We start from the raw sequence: 23,436 nt of genomic DNA, 5'->3' as shown, positions 1-23,436 counted from the left end.
TACATGTCCTCTACCTGGTATACCTTCTTCTATAAAACCCTCCTCCATTCTTCAAGACCTATTGTAAATTCCAATTCTTGCTTAAAGTGTTCCCTGATTCTTCCATCAAAAAATTGAACTCATATAACACGGTGTTTTTGATTCTCTTCCCAACACCTGTTGCCCTATATTATAATCTCTGCATACACTTCCTCACTGCCCTCTATTATACAATTCTTGGGCATCTGTAGTACATCTTAATTATCGTTGTAACTTTCACAGTGCTTTTTCAATTCTCCACATCTGTTGAAGAAATGAGTGAATATATAATATAGCCTAAGTATTAAGGCTATATTATGAGGGTAAGGGATTTTTAGTACATTTTTTACTCACTTAATGGATATAAAGCATTACACTATATAAATGCTAGAGAAGAGAGAAAACTTTCAATTTTCTGGATCATGGTAAATACTGCCATAGGATAAGTGTGTTTCAGATTCAACTATTGTTAAAATTTTTTTATCTGTTAATTCAGAATATACAAAGATGATATCATTTATATTTCAGATTCTAAAGATGCAACACAATTACACTGGCTTTACAATTTATTGTTACACAGGGTTAATATTTTCAAAAGAAAAAGTAGAATTTCTTCCTTAAGATACCACAGATACTGCCTTAGGAATGCTTCCATTATTGTCTATCATGGTTTGGGATCATTAAAGGTGCCCTGCGCAAGTTACAGTATACATTAATTATTTTCTTAAAACATGAAAGTAAAAAAATCCATAATCATTATGGGATTTGTGAACTTTGGACACACACCAAATTGATTTCCCATGCTCAACAAGAGTCAACATGATGGTTCGGAATTTTCAGCTACAGAGAATTAACCCTTTTAGGGTACTAGGTTGTTCTATAAGTGCAATATTATAATAATCATAAGAACTTTAAAAGATAAAGCTTGAGAAAACGTTGCATAATCAAAAAGAAATTGGCTATAATCGGTAATATTACAGAAACTTTTAGACTAATAGAACATTAAAAGATCTTAGCTAACATAATTTTCAATATTAATTTCTCTTCCAGTCAATTCTATTGCCAGAAAATATAACTTTTAAGTAGTTCTGACTAACTATAGTCATTTAATTCAATAAACTTTTAAAAAATAGTGCTTGAGAAATCTGTTAACTATAGAAAAATTTCCCCATCTTTGTCTACCAATCTAAGTTTAAGAAAAGAAACAAATAGTATTATAATTTCCTAAGGAATATTTTCTATGATATTCTTTTCTTTTGACACCTAAAAATTCTTCCACTGAAGTCATGGAAAATGTATGTCTATAGGGAAGTTAAAACTATTAGACTTAATATCCATTATATGCATTTGAGAGCCCTATTGTGCCATAATATTCACTGGTTTCTTAACATTCCTGATGCTCTTTCATGCCAGGAGTTAATCAGTGCAAAAATCAAGGAAAGCTTGAATGTGTTCTTAACCCTCAGGTTACATACTCTAATGCTATCCTCTTTTCTAAGTGTCTTTCTTCAAAAGATATAAGCACACAACCTAGACTGCTTCAGATGGTCTAGGTTGAAATAAATGTAAATATTGTCTCTGTGTTTATCCATGGAATTACCTCTCTGACCTACGTGTGGAATATAATACAGCCTGACTGCAGATCATGATTCTATTCTCAGAGTGCCTATTTACCGAATTACTCATTGTAAAGTAAGAGTGTAACAACAAACTGAGAAACCAGGTTTTGCATGGATGGTCTTTATATCACTTTAGAAAAGCTTATGGGTGACGTTCTTTACAAATTTAAATATGTTCATAATTTAGAAAAAATGTATCCCCATGGTTCCTGAAGAGAGAACTGAAATTGCAAGCCTGTGGAAAAGCATGCATAATATGACAACAAAGACTGTTGCCCAAAATATTATCCTGTGCTTTTACTAGAGTTTCCACTAGCTTTTGCCATCCACCTTATGTCATGAGTATTTGTAATCTGAGCATGCAAACACCAGATCAAAAACACTGAGGTCTGGTGGAGTAGTCTCCAGAGTGTGGCACGAGTACTGCTGGCATTATACAAGATAATTTTAGGGGGTATATTAACAACATTTTGTATTTTAATAGATATATATTTATCTTAAAGTATATTAAACTCATTACTTTATAATTATTCCTCCTTGGGTCAAGCTTCCTTTTTATATAAATTTAAGTTTAAAAATTGAGTGCATTTAAAGAAAATATTAGGTAACCACAGTGTAGGTGCTTCTGACAAAAGTCATGATGGAGGTTTGGGACTCTCTGGTAAGTGGAAAAGTGAGGTGGAAAGGTTGGGTTCAGGTAATAGTGGTTCTGGTTCTAGCTCAGTCACTAACTAGCTGTCCCACCTTAGCTAAGTTAGACTTCTTTGAGCATCTATTCCTTATTTGTAAAGAGACTGCTGCTCTTTCCCTCTAAGAAGCCGGCCGAGGCCGCTTGTACAGCCATGGCCAAGATTAAGGCCCGAGACCTTGGAGGCAAGAAGGAGGAGCTGCTGAAACAACTGGAGGACCTGAAGGTGGCGCTGTCTCAGCAGCGCGTCGCTAAAGTGACAAGAGGCGCGGCTTCTAAACTCTCCAAGGTCCGAGGTGTTAGCAAATCCATCGCCCATGTTCTCACCGTCATCAACCAGACTCGGAAGGAGAACCTCAGGAAATTATATAAGGGCGAGAAGTATAAACCCCTGGAACTGTGCCATGTGACGCCGGCTGAACAAGCCCGAAGGGCACCTGAAGGCCAAGAGGCAGCTGCGGAAGGAGCCACACGCACCGTGGAAGTGCGTGATCAAGGCCTGACATCCAGGCGTCAATAAAACACGAACAAACTGGCAAAAAAAAAAAAAAAAAAGAGAGAGAGCTTGTTGGGGTTGGCCTCTAAGATCCACTCCAGCACCACCATTAGATGACGTTATGTTCTCTTGTCAAATGCATTATAAGTACACACGATGTGCTCACTTAAACTAGTCAGGGAAGTTAGTGGGGCTAATGTGGAATTTTTTGAGGTTAAAACACCCTAGATTAGATCAATCCTTTGAAAGATTGGATATAAACTTGATTTTGATTAGTAACTTTACTTTTTTTGCACATGGAAGGGATTCCAAGTACCTTTGGATTCTCTCATCTATATGGTGGCCAAATAGCAGAGAGTTTTATGTGCCATATTTCACATGTGTTAGTACCATTCTAATCTGGGAGTAAGAAGCCTGGATATCTATGATGTAGTCAGATGAAGGATTTGAGTAAAATCAGTCATGGAAGAAAAATACACTATTATTAGATGGATAAAATGATAAATAAATACTAGCGTAAGGTAAAGAGTTGTGTTTTAAGAAATGGGAGGAGCCTGAAGCTTTAAGATTACGTAAAATAGCTGGTCTGGTTTCTGGTTTTAATTTTTCAGTCTGAAAATAGAAAACATGTTAACAAGATGCCCATTTTCAGGGGTAATACACTTTTAATCCCAAATTAGCACTACGTGCATCTACTAAACTGTCTTGAATTAGTTCTCTACACAATGGCTCCAGAATACTAGTTAAAACCAAAATCTGACCTGGAATACCAAAAAGCATTCAATGCAGAAAAGCTCTACCAAGTAATATTTTCATGGCCAGGCTCCTTGTTATCGGAAATAATCTCTATAGTTTCAGAAGTAAACCACCTTTTTCTTGAATTGGAGTTTCTGTCCCTTTTTCTAGAGGGTCCCCAGACTGTCTTCCTGAAGATTACCTATCATTACTTCTGACCACACTTAAAAAGAAATTAGATTAACCAATTAGATTGTGAGGTGAAAAAGAGAAACTTTTGATTATGATGAACTTTGTGAATATTTGAATAAGCATTTTGAAAATTATCAAATTAAGGATTAAGTCCTTTCATTTTCTATTTGGAATACTAATTACATCTATTTAACCTATTCAGTTCAACAAGCAAATGAACAAACACCAACAAAACCAATAAAATCTATTATTATTATTATTGTTTTGTGGAAGTAGATCTGCTTGTAATGGTGCAAAAAAGTAGAAAAGATGCTATGGGTGAAAAATTTTACCTATGATCTCTAAAAGGGCATATTCATAGAGCACATGGAAACACACAATACATAAATATAGAAACTGGCCCACTGGAATACCAACAATTTCATTATCTGTTGCAGTTTCAAAGGCCTCTTGGAAAATGTGGTTTCACAATTCGTTAGCTTTTCCAACTTCTTGTTAAAAATATCTGTAAGTATGCATTCTTAATCTGTGGTAATAATTTGATCTTTTTCATCCTCATACAGTGAGTTCCTGGCCTCTGGGAAAGACAGGCATGCTGTGTGGAGCTGCTCCTGACTTTGGCTCCATCACTGCTGACTCAGTCTCCTCTGCAGAATGACAGCCAGTCTCTGCCGGGTCTCACTGACTGAAGACGGTCGATCCCGGGGAGGGTGTGGCTGGGGGAATGTGGGCAAACCTGAGCTGCTGACCCTGCTGGGCTGAGTTGAGGCTGGGGAAGCGGTGGGTTTCGACACCCCGTGCAGGCTGGGGATTTTGATTCTCTTTTCGGAGTTCAGTCTTGCAAGCCTCTTCTCTCCCTGACTGCTGCTAGCTGCAACAGAGGAGGTTAGGCTGCCCTGGCTGAGGGAGCATGGTGACAGGGGTAACTGTCCGCTGAGCTTCCTGAGCTCCAGGAGCTGTTCTCTGGCTTGACTCAAAGCCTCCGTCAGTTCAAAGCGTTCTTCACACTCTCTACGCACTGTTTCCTGAAGAAAAGTGTTCTGCAATGAGAAAAAGGAAACAAAAAGCAGCCCTAGCTTTAAACAGTGTACATATGGATAGTTACTGGCAGTATAAATTGAGAACTGAACTGGAAATCAGAGGTCTATGTTCTTTGACAGGGACAAATAAGTCAAAAATGCAAATGACCTGTGAAGCTGGAAAGAACTTTAAGAGAACATTTGGTTCAACCCTCACAGTTTGCAGAAGAGGAACCAAGAGTCAGGGTCACTCAGATGATAGTGGTGGAGTTGGTGCTAGAACCCAGAACGTCCAATGCCTACTTCAGTGGGGTTTCAACTCCTCTGTGCCTGAGACAGTCTGTCCTGCACATGTGACATCTGTAGTTAATATCTGTAGTGCAATTAAGTATGTTATTTTATTTATTTATTTTAAATATATTTATTTATTTATTTTTTTGGCTGTGTTGAGTCTTCGTTGCTGTGCGCGGGCTTTCTCTAGTTGTGGCAAGTGGGGGCTTGCGGAGCACGGGCTCTAGGCGCACGGGCTTCAGTAATTGCAGCACATGGGCTCAGTAGTTGTGGCTCGCGGGCTCTAGAGCATAGGCTCAGCAGTTGTGGCACACGGCCTTAGTTGGGGCATGTAGGATCTTCCCAGGTCAGGGCTCGAACCCGTGTCTCCTGCATTGGCAGGCAGATTCTTAACCACTGCGCCACCAGGGAAGTCCCAAGTATGTTATTTTATAATGAAGGGAAACTTCAGTACATGACAGATAAAAATTGCTTGAATTATAAAATTGAAAGAATAAAATATATCAGCTCTAGCATTTAGATAATAAAATCAGTAATTTTATGTGATGCTTTCTCAGTAGAACTTAAATATACTGATGATCCGCTCTTTTGTAAGATATATATTGAAATAAAGAACAAAATCTGGGCTTCCCTGGTGGCGCAGTGGTTGAGAGTCCGCCTGCCGATGCAGGGGACACGGGTTCTTGCCCCGGTCTGGGAAGATCCCACATGCCATGGAGCGGCTGGGCCCGTGAGCCATGGCCGCTGAGCCTGCGCGTCCGGAGCCTGTGCTCCGCAACGGGAGAGGCCACAACAGTGAGAGGCCCGCGTACCGCAAAAAGAAAAAAAAAAAAAAAAAAGAACAAAATCTGCTTTGAACTCCACTCAGCAATCATGTATCAAGTTACTAGAAGCTGTAGTGGATACAGTTCCTGCCCTCAAGAATGTTTGCAGCATCATAAATTTGAGCAGAGCTGCTTTTTATGTCCCCAACACTGGTTGGAGTCAAGGGTGGAAGCTATGAGGGTTAAGAGAAGGAAGAATTTTTTAATAGCCAGAGCTGTCCAAGGATACTCTGAAGGGTTGAATCTCACTTGACTGGGAGGTTTTGGAGCAAATTTAAGCTTCAAGCGTGTGACTAGACTAGAGATCATTACAACTTCTTCAAATGATGAGACTCTACATTTCTAGCTGAAGAATGATAGCCATCTTTCATCTATGGAATTCATCAAAATTACTTCAAGCCCTGTGGTAAGAATTAGGTCTTGGATCTCCCTAATGTCCTGACATTCATGTCTGCAGGATGTCAAAAAAGAGATTGAAAAGTAAACACTTCAAAATGGTATCCAAATAAGTAAACACAATTCAAGTGATTGTGCTGTAGGATTCTTCAGCTGAAAATGACTTTCCATCAGCTTAGCTTGTTTGTAAAAACAGCCAAGGCATTCCCAAGTCTGAGGCTCAGTGGAAAGCATCCTCCTAAGGGCTTACTGATTAATCTGCTGTCAGTGGAACTAAATAACAAAGCATCAGGGAAAGTAGTATCTTCCTGTATTTGAGTTTCTTGTGATTATGGACAGAACTCCATCCAATTCCAAATTTGGTAATTAAAATTGCAGAATATGGAACAATTTCCGATTAACAGTTGTACACTAATGTTCTATAAAATCAGTGGCATGTCTGGGTCAAACAAAGCCTCATCATTTACATATATTAGTAATAGACATATATGAGCCATATATTCACATTTTTTTCAAATCATGGGGATTAATTACTTGCTTCCAGTTATTATTATTATTATTATTTTGGAGGAACGGGAGACCAAGGATGGTGTTTGTGGCTTTATCATCTGGTTCTCATTAACTCTTCCTGAAATACTTGTTAAAAAGGCAGGAGAGGGAGGGCTAGAGAAGAGGTTAATAAAGTGCCTTGTTAGGTGTCATCTCATTTCTTGCTCCCAACAATTATATTTGACAAAGAAAAACACTGAAGATCACACTGGTATGTAACTTGCTGAGAGTAACCCAGCTTTGAAATGGTGGGGCCCCTTCCTGCCTCCAGAGCCTGGCTCCAAGCTGCCTATGCCTAAATTAATTGTCTAATTAATTATATCAAGCATGCAGGGGCCATTTTGTTCCAGAACATTGAAGCAATAAAAAACAGTAAGACATCACATCTGGTTTTGCCCAACTTTTCCAAACTTAAACTAAACTTCCTTTTAAAAAGAAAAAGCATCAATGCATTTGGTTCCCTGTCTACTAGTAGAGTAAACAGGCAAAATGTATTGAAGTGATTAGATTTACAGGGCTTTAAATAAGTTAGTATAAAAACTCTCTTGATTAAGAAAGCCATGGGAAAGAGTTAACTTTATGTGAATATATAAAAGAAAAAAATTATAGCAGTTAACAATGCGGTCAATAAATGGGTGACATGAATAAAAGGTACACAAATATGGAAGGATAAAATGATGGGTGATGTGATGACAATGGCTCTCATTAAAAGAAAAATAAAATTCAATCCATTCACCAGAATTAAATTCAGGGACTTCCCTGGTGGCTCAGTGGTTAAGAATCCACCTGCCAATGCAGGGGACATGGGTTCGAACCCTAGTCCAGGAAGATCCCACATGTCATGGAGCAACTAAGCCCGTGAGCCACAACTACTAAGCCCGCATGCCTAGAGCCCGTGCTCTGCCACAAGAGAAGCTACCGCAATGAGAAGCACGTGCACCGCAACAAAGAGTAGCCCCTGCTCACCGCAACTAGAGAAAGCCCGCACGCAGCAACGAAGACCCAACGCAGCCCAAAACAAAAAAACAAACAAACAAACAAACAAACAAATAAAGTCTCAAAGGAAAGGAGTAGTGCTCTATGGAAAACATCCATAAAGCGAGTCATTTAAAAGCTATTTCGGGCAAGTGACACTACACTGAAGGAGAAAATGAAAAGGTGGAGTGAACCCAAAGATGTCCCCATAACACATACAGTGGGAGCACCCAGTCTACCTGTCAACTCCAGATCGAATTTTAGAAGGGCTGCTGACCATCTTGGTCTGGGGCCCACTGCTCTGGAACTCATCCTTCTTCAAGGCTATTAGTTTCCAGAACAAAGGACAAATTCTCTTTTTTCTATTATTCCCCAAACCAGGAGAACCTCTAAACTGAGAACAGGATCCAAAGATAGGACTTCTATTTTTATCTTTGCCATAAACACTATGAAATCTCAGATGAGTCTCACAATATCTGTATATCCTTTGTCACCATTACTTCCTCCTTTAAAATTTGGATTATAACTCAGTTTTGTACAACATGTAGTTCAGATGTTAGAATTTTTTCAATCATGGAATAAACAAATGGAAATAGAACACATCCAGTTTAGGGGACTGCTATTTCAGAGGTGGAGTGTGTGTGACAAGGCATGACAAGAGCACACGTGGATGTGGCCAGAGTCAGGGAGACACATTAGTGGAAAATTTCATCATATGTGGAAAAGAATCATTCACTCGTGGTTAGATTGCTTTCAGCAATTTAGGCAAAATGTTTGTCTTTTGGGGTTGCTGATCTTTTTGTAAGGTTGTGTTGCTGCAGAATTTTAATGTGTTTTCACTGAACAACACAGGAAAATGTCTAAGATGGAATATGTTCAATAAGACTGAAAATCATGGGCAAACATGAGTATAATCAGTGAAGCTATAGCATTTTAAATGTTTTAGGTAAAAGTATCTTGGCCATATTTTAGCATGGTAAAATAGTGTTATCACTGGATTGCAATTAGACTGTAAGTCAAAAAGGAAAGGGAGGCATGAGTCAGGTGAAGAGGGACAGTGAGTACAAATTCCTGGCAGTGAGAGAGGGAGAGTCACATCTCGGGATGACACATGGCTTAGTGTGACTCAAGGGCAGAGTGCAGAATGGGAGGAGAGACCAGGACTGAGGCAGGCAGGAGTAAGCAGGATTAGATCAAGAACGACTTTGACAACCTGCAAATATTAGAGTTTTAACTTAATTCTGAGGGCCATATGGAGTCATTGAAAGGTTTATTTCAAGCAGGGGGCTGGCATTGTCAAATCTGCAATAAAGGAAGATCGCTTTGCCAGCTCAGTAGAAAGTAGCCCTGAGTGGGGCAGGATGGGAGGCAGGGAAGATAGGAGGCCAGTTTTCATGGAGGAGGTTCCTATCCCGAGTGCCCCTTGGTTAGGGTGGTCTAGGAGAGGGGAAGCTAGCATTCCTGGGTCCTTAACCTCTGCCAATTGGTTGAGAGCATTATCTATAGATATGTCTACAACATTTTCAGATGAAGGCCACTTTGAATGGACTTAAAATATGGCTTAATTGCACTCCCACTGGGAAAGTAAATTTCAAAATGAAAATATAAATTAGCTCACCATCTGTTTGAAATTTCTAATATTAAAAAATGGCCAACTTCCCCCACTCTTTGCAATGTAAGAGTGGTTTATTTTTATGTTTGTTTTCATTTTTATCCTTAGAGACAGCTGGATTGCTTTTAATTCCAAAAACAGTGGAAGAAGCAAGAGAAGGCTTTGCTGGGTAACTTGATCATTCTGAAGGTGAGAATTCCATTTGTGATGGCAATCAGCTGTATTTGGCATAATTTGGGGGGAACAGGCCAGGAAAGCAAGTCCTCAGTGAAAAATAAGCACAGATGGGTGTCTTTGTTCATGCTTTATTATACCCAGTTAGGTCTGAACCAGTCATGCGTTGATCAGATTACAGTTTCCACCAACCCAAACTAGATCTATCCTAGGCTGGCCAACTGGGTGGGGAGCTGAGGCGAAAGGAGACTGTGGAAAAGGTGTGGAAACCAGAAAGATGAGTAGGAGTTAGCAAAGGACGTGCCCAAACTTCCATTTAAGGCTTCTGTTCAACTAATCTGATCAGCCCCAAACACTGCAGAAAAACAGTGGAAATGGCCCTTTGGAAAGGCATGAAGGAGAATCTGAATACATTTCCAGGAAAGAACCAAAACGGATGTCAGGCAGGTTGTTCTTAAAATTGTATTTCTATGCTTGCAAACATAATGGACATTGTGAAATAACTATGGCAGACTTCAAACCAGAAGTAGAAACAGAGGGCAATACTCCCTTGGGCTGATAGGCTTCAAGAGCGGATTTTCAGGATGGAGAGGAAGAGCCCATGAAGACACAGTGTTCAGAATTTACTTTCTAAGTCAGTAAGTCAAATTTAATTGAGACTTAATTAGTATTAATTAACTACAACAAAAAACAATTTCTCCGTATTTTTTTCTCATTCTGTCAAATTTCTGTCATCCATACTCTGCATCAGGGCTGACTCTCCAATATGTGAAAGACAGTCTTGCCTGGATCTGCCTCTCCACGACTGGAGATCCTCAACCTGAGCCCTCGACCCCTGCCAACCAACCCTAGGAATAGCCCCTCCGCACCTACACTCCACCCTCTCCTGTTCCCTGTGGAGCCAGAAGTTAGAAAACCTCCCATTTACCCCTTTACTCTTTGGAAAAGACTCAGATGTTCTCTTTATTCAGGCCCAAATTGAGAGCTACTCATTTTTTAATTTACTAACTTTGGTTTCTCATAAACCGAGTTACCAGAGAAATGTGTAGCATTTTCTCTATATCAAATAAATACAGAAATACAGTAAATGCATATCTTAAAACTAGGCAAATCCCTCTTGCAGAAAAGCTATTTATGTTTTCAAATGTATGTATTCCTAAGTTTTAATTAGACCCATCCTTACCAGATATATTAGTAAACTTTCCTAAATAAATAGGTTTTCTTTTTTAAAAATAGGCTTTACATTTGGAAAATATTCAGAACACCAAAAAATTTAGAAGTCATCCATAATCCCCCGAATTTTAAAAAGCTATAAGAAGTGAAACCTCTGCCCATCTCTTCTTATCCCCCGGTGGTGACCACTGTAAATAGTTTGGGGAAAATTCTTCCTTCACTTTTTCCTGACATTTCTCTATGTATGTGATCCTATAGAGAAACATACATACGCTCATTTTTGTTTTTTAAACAAAAACAGATCCAAGATGCCAAGAGATGGTCAGGTGAACCAACAGAAACAGCAAAAACAGCTGTTGTAAAAGAAAGCAAATACACATCTACAATGCATTAGCCACAATTCTGACATCCAAAAAGCTCAGTAAAGAAAAATGTGTCTAACTTGTAACATTTGGTAATAAAATCTGACTGGACTGATAGTCTTGTTATTTCACTCAGTGGGGTCATTCTTGTGTTTCACTGCAGAAATATTAATGTCACTGCATGGAAGAGGCTACCCTAGATATCCAGGGGCATATGCATTTTGCTAACTTTCTAAAATCCAAAATTGAATTCCAAAACCTCTCTGAAATCAAAGTTCTTATACAGGAGATTGTGAGCCTAAGTTGCATGCTCCTTTCCTTAGACACTTTCTTTCCTTAGAGTCCTTGTTAGTCTCCTCTTTTCCTCCTACCTCACTAGCTATTCCCTCTCTGTCACCATTGCCTAGCCTCCTCCTCCTCCCAGCCTCTCAGAGTTGGAGAGTTCTCAACCCTCTTCTTTGTTACCTCATGCCCTGGGTGATCTCATTCAGCCCCAAGGCTTAAGTATCAGCTACACGTGGACGTCTCCGAAATCAGCATTTCTAGTCAGCCTTCCCCCGAACGTACCGCCCATTCAACACCTCCATTAGGATATCTAACATACATATTAAGGTTAACATGTCCCAAATCAAATTCTTGATATTCCTCCCCAGTTGTATTCCTTGACTAGTGTTTCCCATCTCAGTAAATGGCACTTTCACTCTCAGTGTTGAGATTCCAAACTCTGGAGTTATCCTTGACCCTTCCTACTCTTTCATATCATCCAACCCATCACCAACTTCTGTTGCCTCCATCTAGGAAATATATACCAAGCCTGGCCACTTGTCACCTCCTTTACCACGATGACCATCAATGCTTTTCTAGACCTTTTCAAGGACCTTGTAATAGGTCTTTCTGCTTTCATTTTTGCCCCCCCCAACCTTGCAACCTATTTTCCACAAAGCAGTCAGAGTTATTCTCTAAAAATAAGTCAGATCGTGTCACTCACTTGTTCAAAATTCCCAGGTAGATTTCATCACACTTAGAAAAAAATCCAAAGTTTTTACTGCCTTCAAAGACTTCACATTAATTGGCCCCTCCAACCTTGCTTTCTACCACATCCTCCTTGCTTACTAAGCTCCAGCAATGCTTGCTGACTTCCTTGTGGTTTCTTGAAGGTTCCCAGGATGTTCCTAGCCACAGGGCCTTTAAACTTCCTGTTCATTCTGCCTGGAATGTTCTTTTCCTCACTTCAGGTCTGCTTGAATATTATCTCCTCAGAGAGTCCTCTGACTACCCCATCTAATACAGCACCTCTCCCTCAGAAAGTATGCCTTTACCCAAATTAATATTTCTTCTTAGCATCTATTAAAAAACAACTATTTACATGTTAAATGAGTGCATAAACAACTGCATTAGACCTATAATGAAAAAGGATATATATGTATATCATATATATATATATATATATATATATATATATATATATAACTGAATCACTTTGCTGTACACCAGAAACTAACACAACATTGTAAATCAACTCTACTTCAATAAAAAAAATAAGATTAAGAAAAACAAAAACAGCCACATTAGGCACACAGATGTATACCCAAGCTTGCCTCTGGGATTCTGTGGGTTCATGGAGGAGCTCTCCTTTTGTTCAGACTTGAAGAATAAACAGAAGTGTGTCAGGCACCTGTTACTGAAATTTAAGCTAGAATCTGCTTTGTCTTAATTTTTAAATTTCTCATAATCTTAAAAAATATCTCATTAAGCTTCAAATTCTGTTGTTTATTTGCTTTGCTTATAAACACTTTCCTGGTGTTTCTTCTATAACCTTGTCCTTTATCCTTTCCTCTGCTGCCCTCTCTATCAGGTCTTCTTTAAAATTTACTCCTTTCCATTATTTTGAATTATTTTTTAAAATTAAGGTAATATATTATGCATAGTTAAGAATTAAAATACTATAAAATTATAATGAAATAAAGTATTCCTTCACACTTACAAGTTCTGCCTCCCAGGAACAACCATTTTCAGGTTTTTAAGCTGTTTCTTATGATATTTATCTCCATAGTACTAAATAATATCATTATACAGCTATCCCATGGTTTTCAGTTTTGAAGTTGTTATCTACTGATTTCATAGAATGAAAGACAAGGATTTAACTTCCTATTTCAACTCGTAACAGTTGTTTCTCTTCCCCCCATTAGGAGATGTTTCTGCTCCTTTGGGAGAAGCTTCTGTCACAATTTTATCGGAAAATCTTCCCAATTTCTATAGCAATTTTCAGTTAAATCTATATTCCACCTTATATGATTATAGTATATAAATATTATGTACATCTTAGCCATGCAGTGTACTATGATTACATTTCCTTTCTTGCAAAGCTTCCTTCTAGAGCTTATTATTATTCCGTTACTTACCTGCTTAATTTTCTAGGTGTTGGTAACTAATTTTTCACCAAACCTACTTACTCTCAACATGTTCAAGCACTCCATGTAATCTATCAGTTCTCTTTTTCCTCAGAGACATACTTCTAAAACCCCTCCATTCTTCTGCTGAACTCAACCTGGTTATTCTCTAAATCTGTTGCACTGCTGTCATCCTTGGATTTCTTCCCACCATCATCCTGGAGAATCCCTCTACCTCTTTCCTGTGCTGGAACGCTCATTTCCTGATTCCTGTGTCTTCTCCCTTCTTAGTTTACTCCCTCTTTGTGGTGTCGTATATCTTCTAACAGCTTCCTGAGAAAGGCTGCAAGGGAAGTACCGTTTTTCAGAACTTTAATGTCTGAAAATATCCTTGACACTTGCATTTAATTGATCATTTAGCAGGATATAGAATCCTAGGTTGGAAAAAATTTCCCTTCAGAATTTGGAAGCCATTGGATTCTAGTTTCTACTGCTGTTGTAAAGATGCCATTTTGATTTCTAATCCTTTTTAAGTAACCCCTCTTTTTTTCCTGAACGCTTTTAAGTACTTATGTTTGTCCTTAAGGTAATGACATTTCATGATGAAGTACTTTGGTGTGTTTGCTTTGCCACCCATCATGCTGAGTGGACCCTTTCAATATAGAAATGCCCTTCAGTACTTCAAAAAATTATTGGATTAGTTCCTGGATAGTTTTCTCCCTTCCATGTTCTCTGTTCTCTCTTTCTGGAACTCCTATTAATGAGGTATTAGATATCCTGGCTTGATCTTCTAATTTTCTTTTCTTCTCTCCATCTCTTTGCCTTTTCCTTCTACTTTCTGGGTGATTTCCTCATCTTTATCATCTAAGCCAAATATTAAATTTTTTATTTCACTTCTTGTATTTTAATACTCATTCCTGTTTTTTTTTTAATAGCCTTCTCTTCATGTTTCATGGATACAATATCTTCTCTTTTCTCTCTAAGGATATTAATTGTGCTCTTTTTTGAAGCTCACTTTTGCTTCCCACATTGTTTTGTATCTGTCTCCTATGAGTTCTTTTTTGCTTATTTGTTTGATCCTGACTTCTGCCTTTCATGTTAGAGGTGCTCCTCAAATGACTGGGGATTCTTGGCTTTTTGGGTTTAAAAATGAGACTTCAAAATGTTACTGGAAGCTCTGTGTGCCTGCATAAGGGTTTATTTACTGGTATATGTCTCAATATGTAGATTGGACATGGATATAACTTTTACTTAAGAATATACAAACAGCTCACACAGCTCAATATCAGAAAAACAAACAACCCAATCAAAAAATGGGTGGAAGATCTAAATAGACATTTCTCCAAAGAAGACATACAGATGGCCAAGAGGCACATGAAAAGATGCTCAACATCACTAATTATTAGAGAAATGCAAATTAAAACTACAATGAGGTATCACCTCACACTGGTCAGAATGGGCATCATCAAAAAATCTACAAACAATAAATGCTGGAGAGGGTGTGGAGAAAAGGGACCCCTCTTGCACTGTTGGTGGGAATGTAAATTGATACAACCACTATGGAGAACAGTATGGAGGTTACTTTAAAAACTAAAAATGGAACTACCATATGACCCAGCAATCCCACTTCTGGGCATATACCCAGAGAAAACCATAATTCAAAAAGACACATGCACCCCAATGTTCATTGCAGCACTATTTACAATAGCCAGGACATAGAAGCAACCTAAATGTCCATCAACAAAGGAATGGATAAGGAAGATATGGTGTATGTATACAACGGAATATTACTCAGCCATTACAAGGAATGAAATTGGGTCATTTGTAGAGACGTGGATGGACCTAGAGACTGTCATACGGAGTGAAGTACGTCAGAAAGAGAAAAACAAATATTGTATATTAATGCATATTATGTGGAATCTAGAAAAATGGTATAGATGACCTTATTTGCAAAACAGAAATAGAGACATAGACCTAGAGAACAAACGTATGGATGCCAAGGGGGATGGGGGTTGGGATGAATTGGGAGATAGGGATTGACATATATACACTATTGATACTATGTATAAAATAGACAACTAATGAGAACCTACTGTATAGCACAGGGAACTCTACTCAGTGCCCTGTAGTGACCTACTAAATGGGAAGGAAATCCGAAAAAGAGGGAATATATGTATACGTATAGCTGATTCACTTTGCTGTACAGTAGAAACTAACATAACATTGAAAAGCAACTATACTCCAATAAAAAAAAAACTTTTAATTAAAAGACCCCAATTGTCAGTATCCAGAGGTCTTTTCTTTTGAGCTAGCTCACTTCGCCACAGAAGGCTCCTCCAATTTCCTGGATATTGATAGATAAGCCTGGTTGTCTGTGTTTTGGGAAGTGAGTGGGTTACAGGGACTAGGAGGTCTCACCCTATAATACACAGACCTTCAGTCCAGCTCTTGCCTTATCCCATATTCTGCTGTTGTGTATCCTCAAGACCAAAGCCTCTTGCATTCCATTTTTCTAGGGTGTAAACCTTTGGTATTGTGCCAGGATGGTAGGTGGGGGCCATTTGGGGGTTAGAGAGGGCATCTAAGCATCTATTTGCTCCTTTTACAATAATTCAAACAGCCCTGTTTTCAGATCCACTCTTCTCTCCCTCTTTCAGAGGTATCTGGTGTCCTCAATTCCTGAGCCTTTCCAGTGTCATGTCATGTGATTGGGTTTGCTCCTTTTAGGATTCTGCATACTCCCACACTCTCCACAGGCATTAGGTTTCAATAGCCATAGCCTGCTGATTACCTCTCATCCATACCTTACTTTCCATTTTCCAAAATTTAGTCAACGTCTTTTTCATCTAGTGTCACCTCCTTTCCTGTTCTTTTTTCCTTATGGATTTATTCACTTTTTATTAATTTACTGTCATTTTAGTGGTATTTGGCATGGAAGCAGAGATAAACATATGCATTCAATTCTCCATGTTTAACCAAGAGCATTCCCTCCTATTTTTGAATCTTTCATTTTCATCAAATAGCTGCAGGAAGTAGTAGAATTTAAAACTTCTGCCCCTTATGTTTTCCTTATCTATAATTTTAAGACAACAAAAATATTGAACACTCTGTACTGGCTTTCCTTTGATAGTTGTACATGAACTGTTTTTTCAGATTTACCACATTCTTTCTCTGGATCACAAGGCCCCTGACATCAGGGCCGCACTGTCTTGATAGGACTCATACAGAGCTTGTAGTAAGGAAAACTGGCAGCAAGAAGCATTTGATCTATTTTAACCTGACTTTAAATGATAATGTCCTATTCTCTAACATATTATGTTTCTTTTCTGACTTCCTCCTTTTTTTTTTTAATGTTCCAAATTTTATGTCTGTGTCTTCGCCCTATACAGAATTTCAGGAGCCCCCTTTTCACATTTACATTTCCCATACAGTTTTACTTCCCATTTTCTTCCTTCTTATTGACCTGTACCTTTTGTTGCCTCACCTTCTTGACCCTTGTCACCTCACCTTCTTGACCCTTGTCATTTTGGCAGCTCTCCACTAATCCCTGCTCCATGCAGGAATGTCCATTTTGCCCTTTAGAGGCTATGGCTTTCCTCCTATCCTTGAGAACTTTCTTTATACAATTAAAAACAAAGTTCTATCTATTCTCTGGCCTCTTGAATGAGAGCAGGGCTTTCCTCCCCTTAATTAGCTTCCTTATTGGACCATTAATTTATCTTCTTTCCAATGGGAATTTTTTCTCCACTTAAATGAAGCTTTTTTTTTCCTCCAGAACCTGAGAAATTTCAAGTGTCTGGAATGCATGGTCACAAAAAAGTAGTGCTTTTCACTTTACCTGTTAACAACCTTGATTCTTTCTGGCTCATAACTCCTATCACTTTTATTAGCTCATTTCCTATTTTTATAAGAATATTCTGGACTTTAGCATTCTTAACCAGAGAAGCAGCCTTAATTATTTATTCTTACTGTTCAGTTGTAATTATTTAACTTCTAATGGAAAGTCTGCCCTCAGGCATGTCCTTAGGTAACTACTTTTGCGCTGATCTCTTTCTATTCCCCAATAATGATCCATGGTCATTTATATACCAACTCAGTGTCTTCTATCTTTCAAAAGTCCACATTTAAAAAAATAAAACTTTATCTCTAAGTGGCTTCCTTTTACAACTAACAAGCAGGAAGAACTCCAAATGTAGCTCCTTTTGTGTGAAAAAGATATTTGCTCTCCACTTTTAGCCTAGCTTTTCTTGCCAAAATTACCTCCAGAGGCCCTGAGATTGGCAGCCTCTAAAATGGCTCCCAGTTATCCCTGCCCTCCTGCTATTCACAGCCTTGTGTGATCCCTTTGTGTTGAGTGTGGGCTGGACTTGTTTCATCTCTAATGAATAGAATGCAGGAAAAGCAGTGGGATGCCACTTCTGAGATTAGGCTACAAAAAGACTGTGGCTTCTAGCTTTGGGCACCTTCTCTTGCATGCTGTCATTCTCACTCGCTTGTTTTGAGGGAAGCTAGCTGCCACGTTGTAGGCTCTTCTTTGGAGAGGTTCATGTTGGAAGGAACTGAGTGGGGACCTCTGACCAACAGCCAGCATTGAACTGAGGCTCTCAGCCCAACAGCCTTGAGGAAATAAATCCTGCTGACAACTACATAAGTGAGCTTGGAAGCCAATGCTCCCCCAGTTGAGCCTTTAGATGAGACTGCAGCCCCTGACACCCTAATACCAACCTCATGAGAGGCCTTGAGCCAGAGGCATCCAGCTAAGCCCCACATTCAGATCCCTGACACTCAGAAACTATGAGATAATAAATGTTATTTGAAGTACTGATTTTGATGACAATTTGTTATGCAACAATAGAAAACTAATGCAAGTCCTTATGGTCAATTTTTTAGCTTTTAGTCTGTGCTTTTTATATGAGAAGTTTCTTTTTAGGCCATTCTTTCCTCTGGATGTCAATTTAATTGCTCACATAATATTTTCTGTAAATTCCTCTTTGAAAGCAGGGAATGGCAGTTGCCAGTCTTGTTCATAATTGCATATTGATGACTAGCACAGTGCCTGGCACTTGAATAGTTGCCCATTATATATTTACTGGATTTGACCCTTCAGTCTTTTTCTACATGTCCTAGTTTATAAGTTACTCATCACTTTCCATATTGCCATTTCTTTGGGGGATTTAAGAGTTAGAAAACCTGCTGGTCTAGTAACTTTGAGTGTTTTCTCCTTTAATCTGCTGTCCCTCCTCCTCTTGAACTTCAACACTGCTGTCTCATTTGAAGCATCACCTCTCCTTCTCCAGCAGAGCTGAATCCATGTGTGCTTGCTCTTGCCACTCCTGCCTGAACTGGTGCAGCAGCTCCCTTTTTCAAGGGAGGCTGTGCTGCTGTGTTTCAACAGGAGACACTCAATCACCTAACACTCTAACCATCTGGTGGAGTAAGCACTAGTGTGTTTGTTCTTATTCTAAAAGTGAGAGAGAGAGAGAGAGAGTGTGTGTGTGTGTGTGTGTGTGTGTGTCCTGGAGATGTTGAGTGCCAAGCCTGAGGTCACTTTGAAATTTGGAAGCAGAATAACTAGAATTCTGGTATCCTAAAAAAGGAAGCATAGAGATTCATGGAGATGAAGTTTGGAGAGTCAAATCTTGGAGATTCATATTTGAATCTTCGCTCCACCATGTTGGGTGACCTTACAAATTATTCAAATATCTTGAGTCAGTTCCTCATCTGTAACATGGAAATAATTCCTACTCTATAGAGTTTTAGGCATTATTCTTGATCCAGTATTCTGTTAATTCTACATTTTAACTTAAAATTTCTTTGCAATAGGTTCACTTCATGATTATAATGATAGCATAAACTTTTAATTTGGGTTGATAATTTAAATACAGGAAGAAAACATGGTATATTTGTTAACAATCAATATTACTACTAGCACTTTCCTTTTATTCTTTTATTAAGATGCCAATAAAACCAAAAATATTACTCATCACTAACATTCAGAATCTTCCTCCATTTGCCTTTATTTGCTATACTGTCATAAATGGGATCAAATATTCTAATGTGACAATATTCTAATTCTTGGCTATTGGAAAATTGCCCCATTGTCTTAATAAGTTTGGGCTGCTATAACAAAATACAAGAGGCTGTATGGTTCAAACAACAAACATTATTTCTCACAGTTTGGGAGGCTGGGAAGTTCAAGAACAAGGTGCCAGCAGATTTGGTGTCTGGTGAAGGCTCGCTTCCTGATTCAAGATGGCCATCCTCTTGCTGTGTCTTCACATGGTGCAAGGGGCGAGGAAGTTTTCTTTCATAAGGGCACTAACCCCATTCAGGAAATTAGTTCATCTCTCAAGATGTAATCACCTCCCACAGACCCACCTCCACATATTATCACGCTGGGGATTAGGTTTCAACATATGAATTTGGGGGGACACCCAAACATTCATTCCATAGCATCCACCATTTCTAAACTGTTCAGCAGTTCAGAAATAAGATTTTCTTAGGAAAAAAATTTCAAATCGAAATAAGTCTACTCCGGTTTAAATAAAAACACTGCTGAAATAATCATGCATACATAGGAAAGAAGACCAATACATGTAAATTATCTTATAACTTTAGATTGACAGAAAAATAAAACCCTAAAGAACAATTGTTTTTAAAGTATATTGTCCAAAATATTAACTTAAGCAGCAAGTACTCTAAAAGTTTCTTTGGCAAAGATTTAATGTCACAACAAATAAGACATAAATTTATAAAGATTTCTAATCTTAGAGGTTTTAAATGGTCATTTGCAACACAGTAGAACTGGCTGAGGAAATCTTAGAGATTATGTAGTTAAATGTATTATTCATTTTACAGAAAAGGAAGCCAGGTCCAGAGAGGTTAAGTGACTGCCTAGTTAAGGACAGAGCCAGGATATGACCCCAGATCTCTGATTAATAGTCCAGGACTCTTTGCATGACACCAAGCTACCTTTCCTGTTTTGTTTGTTGAAAGAACATGCACTCTTTCACTAATTGCAATGGTACCATCACCTGTTTCTTACCTCTTCCTGGGACTGGTTGAATTGCTGTATCAGTTGTGCTTGTGCCAGCATTACTCTTTCCAGTTCATCTGACTTCTGTTTCATTTCCTTCCTCAAGTCCTCTGAAACTGAATCATTACTGTCAATTTCCTTCTTCAAGCGTGATTCAAATTCTGCAACCAAATTTTTAAGGTTTCCGATTTCTTTCTCCTTTAACTCAGATTCTTCAGTATATTGAACATGGGATTCATGGAGTTTTTCTTCAAGAGCAGCCACTTTCAGCTTTAGATCTTTAGTAGCACCTTCAATTAAGTCAGATATCTGTAAGATAAATCTTGCATTAGTTTGTGGGTGATAGTCTCTAGGTATACACAGAATTCTCATGGTTTTAAGACGCTTATTCTAAATAACTGGTGTTCTGATGTGATGAAAACAAATCCTATGACATATATAGGGCTTCAAGATTTTAAAAGTTAAGACTAAAATTTTATTTTTATCAACTAAAATGGAATTGCATTAATCACTTGGGCATACTTGGAAATACATAAATCTGTGTGGCTGAACTGAGCTACCAAGAACAGCCCAAGTCTTGATCAAGTGCCTGTCTGGACACCACTTTAGGGTGGCTTTGGGACCTAGAAATGCCTGATGTTTGGGGATGCATGTAGGAGAGCACCACAGCTATAGTCTACTCAAACCATACCAGTTAAGTTTTCCTTTGATATATGTTTTTTCTTTCTTGAATATGATGACTGGAGGTACCCTAGACACTACACCTTCTATAGCAGCCCTGCCCAACAGAACTTTCTGTGATGATAGAAATATTCTGCGCTGTCCTATATGGTAACCACTAGCCACATGTGACTATTGATAGTGGTGTGCTGGTAAATGTTTAACAACGGACTCACACATACACACACAAAAGCCAGATTTATATCTAATTTCCATGGTGTGAATACTCTCACCATGGCCACTTCCAAGCTATGAAGGTGATATCACTGATCATTGAGCTGGGAAGAAATGCACATAATAGGCTCTCGCTTGTTAGTATGGGCTCTTGTGCATTTGAAACGTGGTGAACATGAGTGAGGAACTCAATTTTCAATTTTATTTAATTTTAATTAATTGAAACTTAAGTAGACACATAAGTTACCACATTAGACAGTGCAGTTCTAGAGGATACCAGAATACTTAGAAAATATACTGCTTCTGAAGGTGTTACCTCTAGACAAAGAGAGGAAAGAATAACTTGAGAAACTTCTCCTCAAAGTCATGAAATTCTTTAGAAGGGAAAAGATTACTTATTTTCTTTCTCCTTAAAAAACAAAACAAATAACAGAAAACAGACCAGGAAGAGCAAAACTCCTTCTGATGAAACATATGCTTATTATTTATGCTATGGATATTGTCACATAAATATTAGTACAAGAAATCAGCCCATGAAGAATCTGGAAAACATTCATAGACCAAAGTTCCAAGGATTTTGTGAACCATTACTTAAGTTATGTATCCAAAATTTGTTTCAAATGTTAAATTTACATTAAGAATAACTTTTACAAGAAATCTGTTTACCACACTTAGTAATTTTATAAATTAAATTAATATCCCATTTTCTTCAGTTAATCCAGGAAGGAAGAGGGTCACTGCTAGGTCTGAACAGTAGTTTCCTTCATCCAGAGGAGAGCTGACACTGAAACAGAGCAGGTTATCCTGGGGAGAGGAGGCTCACATAGCCACAAACATGTTTTGATTTTTTTAAAAGGGAGTCAACATTTAAAAAATCAAGGGACCTCCCTGGTGGCACCGTGGTCAAGAATCCACCTGCCAATGCAGGGGACACAGGTTTGAGCCCTGGTCCAGGAAGATCCCACATGACGCGGAGCAACTAAGCCCATGCACCGCAACTACTGAGCCCGCGCTCTAGAGCCCATAAGCCACAGCTACTGAGCCTGTGTGCCACAACTACTGAAACCTGCGCACCTAGCGCCCGTGCTCTGCAACAAGAGAAGCCACTGCAATGAGAAGCCTGCACACTGCAACAGACAGTGGCCCCTGCTCACCGCAACTAGAGAAAGCCCACACATAGCAATGAAAACCCAATGCAGCCAAAAATAAATAAGTAAATAAAGCTGAATAATATTCCTTTAAAAAAATAAAAAATAAAGAGAATTCACTCACAAAATCTGGACTTATGATTTCTCTTGAAAGACTGTAGCCCTGGTAAGTTGGGGTCTGCCTTTCAGCATTCCCCTGCTGATGGTCCTGAGCCACCTGGGGACTGCAACAGCAGTCACAAGGTTAGGGGAAAAGGGGGGTGGGGGGGGTGCAGGAGCCAGGAAGCAAGAGGACTGTCTAGGATAGAATCTGTCCAGAAGAGGAGGGGCCTAAGGTGAGCCAGGTTACAAGTTCCCAGTGCATACTCCATTGTCCCAATATGACTTCACTTAACAAACACAAATTAAGAGATAAAATTACTTAAAAAAATTTTTTTTTGATGTGGACCATTTTTAAAGTTTTTATTGAATTTGTTAAAATATTGCTTCTGTTTTATATTTTGATTTTTTGGCCCCAAGGCGTGTGGGATCTTAGCTCCCTGACCAGGGATCCAACTCACATTGGAAGTTAAACCCCCTGCATTGGAAGGGGGAGTCTTAATCACTAGACCACAGGGAAGTCCCCCCAGAGGTAAAATTATTAAGAATTTCAAGACAGCATTTGCAGAGTGTTAAACCTGAAAGGCCTTTTAGAGTGTGGGGACCTGTGGTGCTACACTCACGTGGCTGGCCCTGCCTATCGTTCCCAGTGAGCTACTGAAAAGGCTGTACCATACCCTCTATACACCAAAGTAGAGGCCAGTAAGTCTCATTTAAGGCTAATTTAAATAGACTCTTAATGAGTT

The 23,436-nt window shown here is 38.8% G+C and overlaps 2 protein-coding genes across 2 annotated transcripts in view; one reads left to right on the top strand and one right to left on the bottom strand.

Annotated features, from left to right (window-relative positions):
- The first annotated feature begins 2,440 nt into the window (after positions 1-2,440).
- On the top strand, positions 2,441-2,963 carry LOC308617490 (large ribosomal subunit protein uL29-like). The gene has a single exon (XM_081234701.1). The coding sequence runs from the start codon at positions 2,480-2,482 to the stop codon at positions 2,843-2,845; it is 366 nt and encodes a 121-aa protein (XP_081090827.1). The 5' UTR covers positions 2,441-2,479; the 3' UTR covers positions 2,846-2,963.
- A 1,139-nt stretch (positions 2,964-4,102) lies between these two features.
- The window catches only part of LEKR1 (leucine, glutamate and lysine rich 1), a 269,112-nt gene continuing 249,778 nt past the window's right edge, over positions 4,103-23,436 (bottom strand). Inside the window, exons 13-14 of the mRNA XM_081235005.1 lie at positions 20,559-20,858; positions 4,103-4,788 (exon numbers count right to left, since the gene is read on the bottom strand). Of these exons, the coding sequence (XP_081091131.1) occupies positions 4,375-4,788; positions 20,559-20,858 (714 nt within the window). The 3' untranslated portion in view covers positions 4,103-4,374. The remainder of the gene's footprint in view (positions 4,789-20,558; positions 20,859-23,436) is intronic.

Source organism: Mesoplodon bidens (genome assembly GCF_964165515.1).
Source record: "Mesoplodon bidens genome assembly, chromosome: 5".
In the NCBI taxonomy this organism is placed as follows: domain Eukaryota; kingdom Metazoa; phylum Chordata; class Mammalia; order Artiodactyla; family Ziphiidae; genus Mesoplodon; species Mesoplodon bidens.
Note: the sequence above shows the minus strand (reverse complement) of the source record. Positions and strands in the feature narration are given on the sequence as shown.

What these genes read in the sequence shown, in the direction of transcription:
- LOC308617490 (XM_081234701.1), top strand. Translation starts at nt 2,480, where the DNA reads ATGGCCAAGATTAAGGCCCGAGACCTTGGAGGCAAGAAGGAGGAGCTG.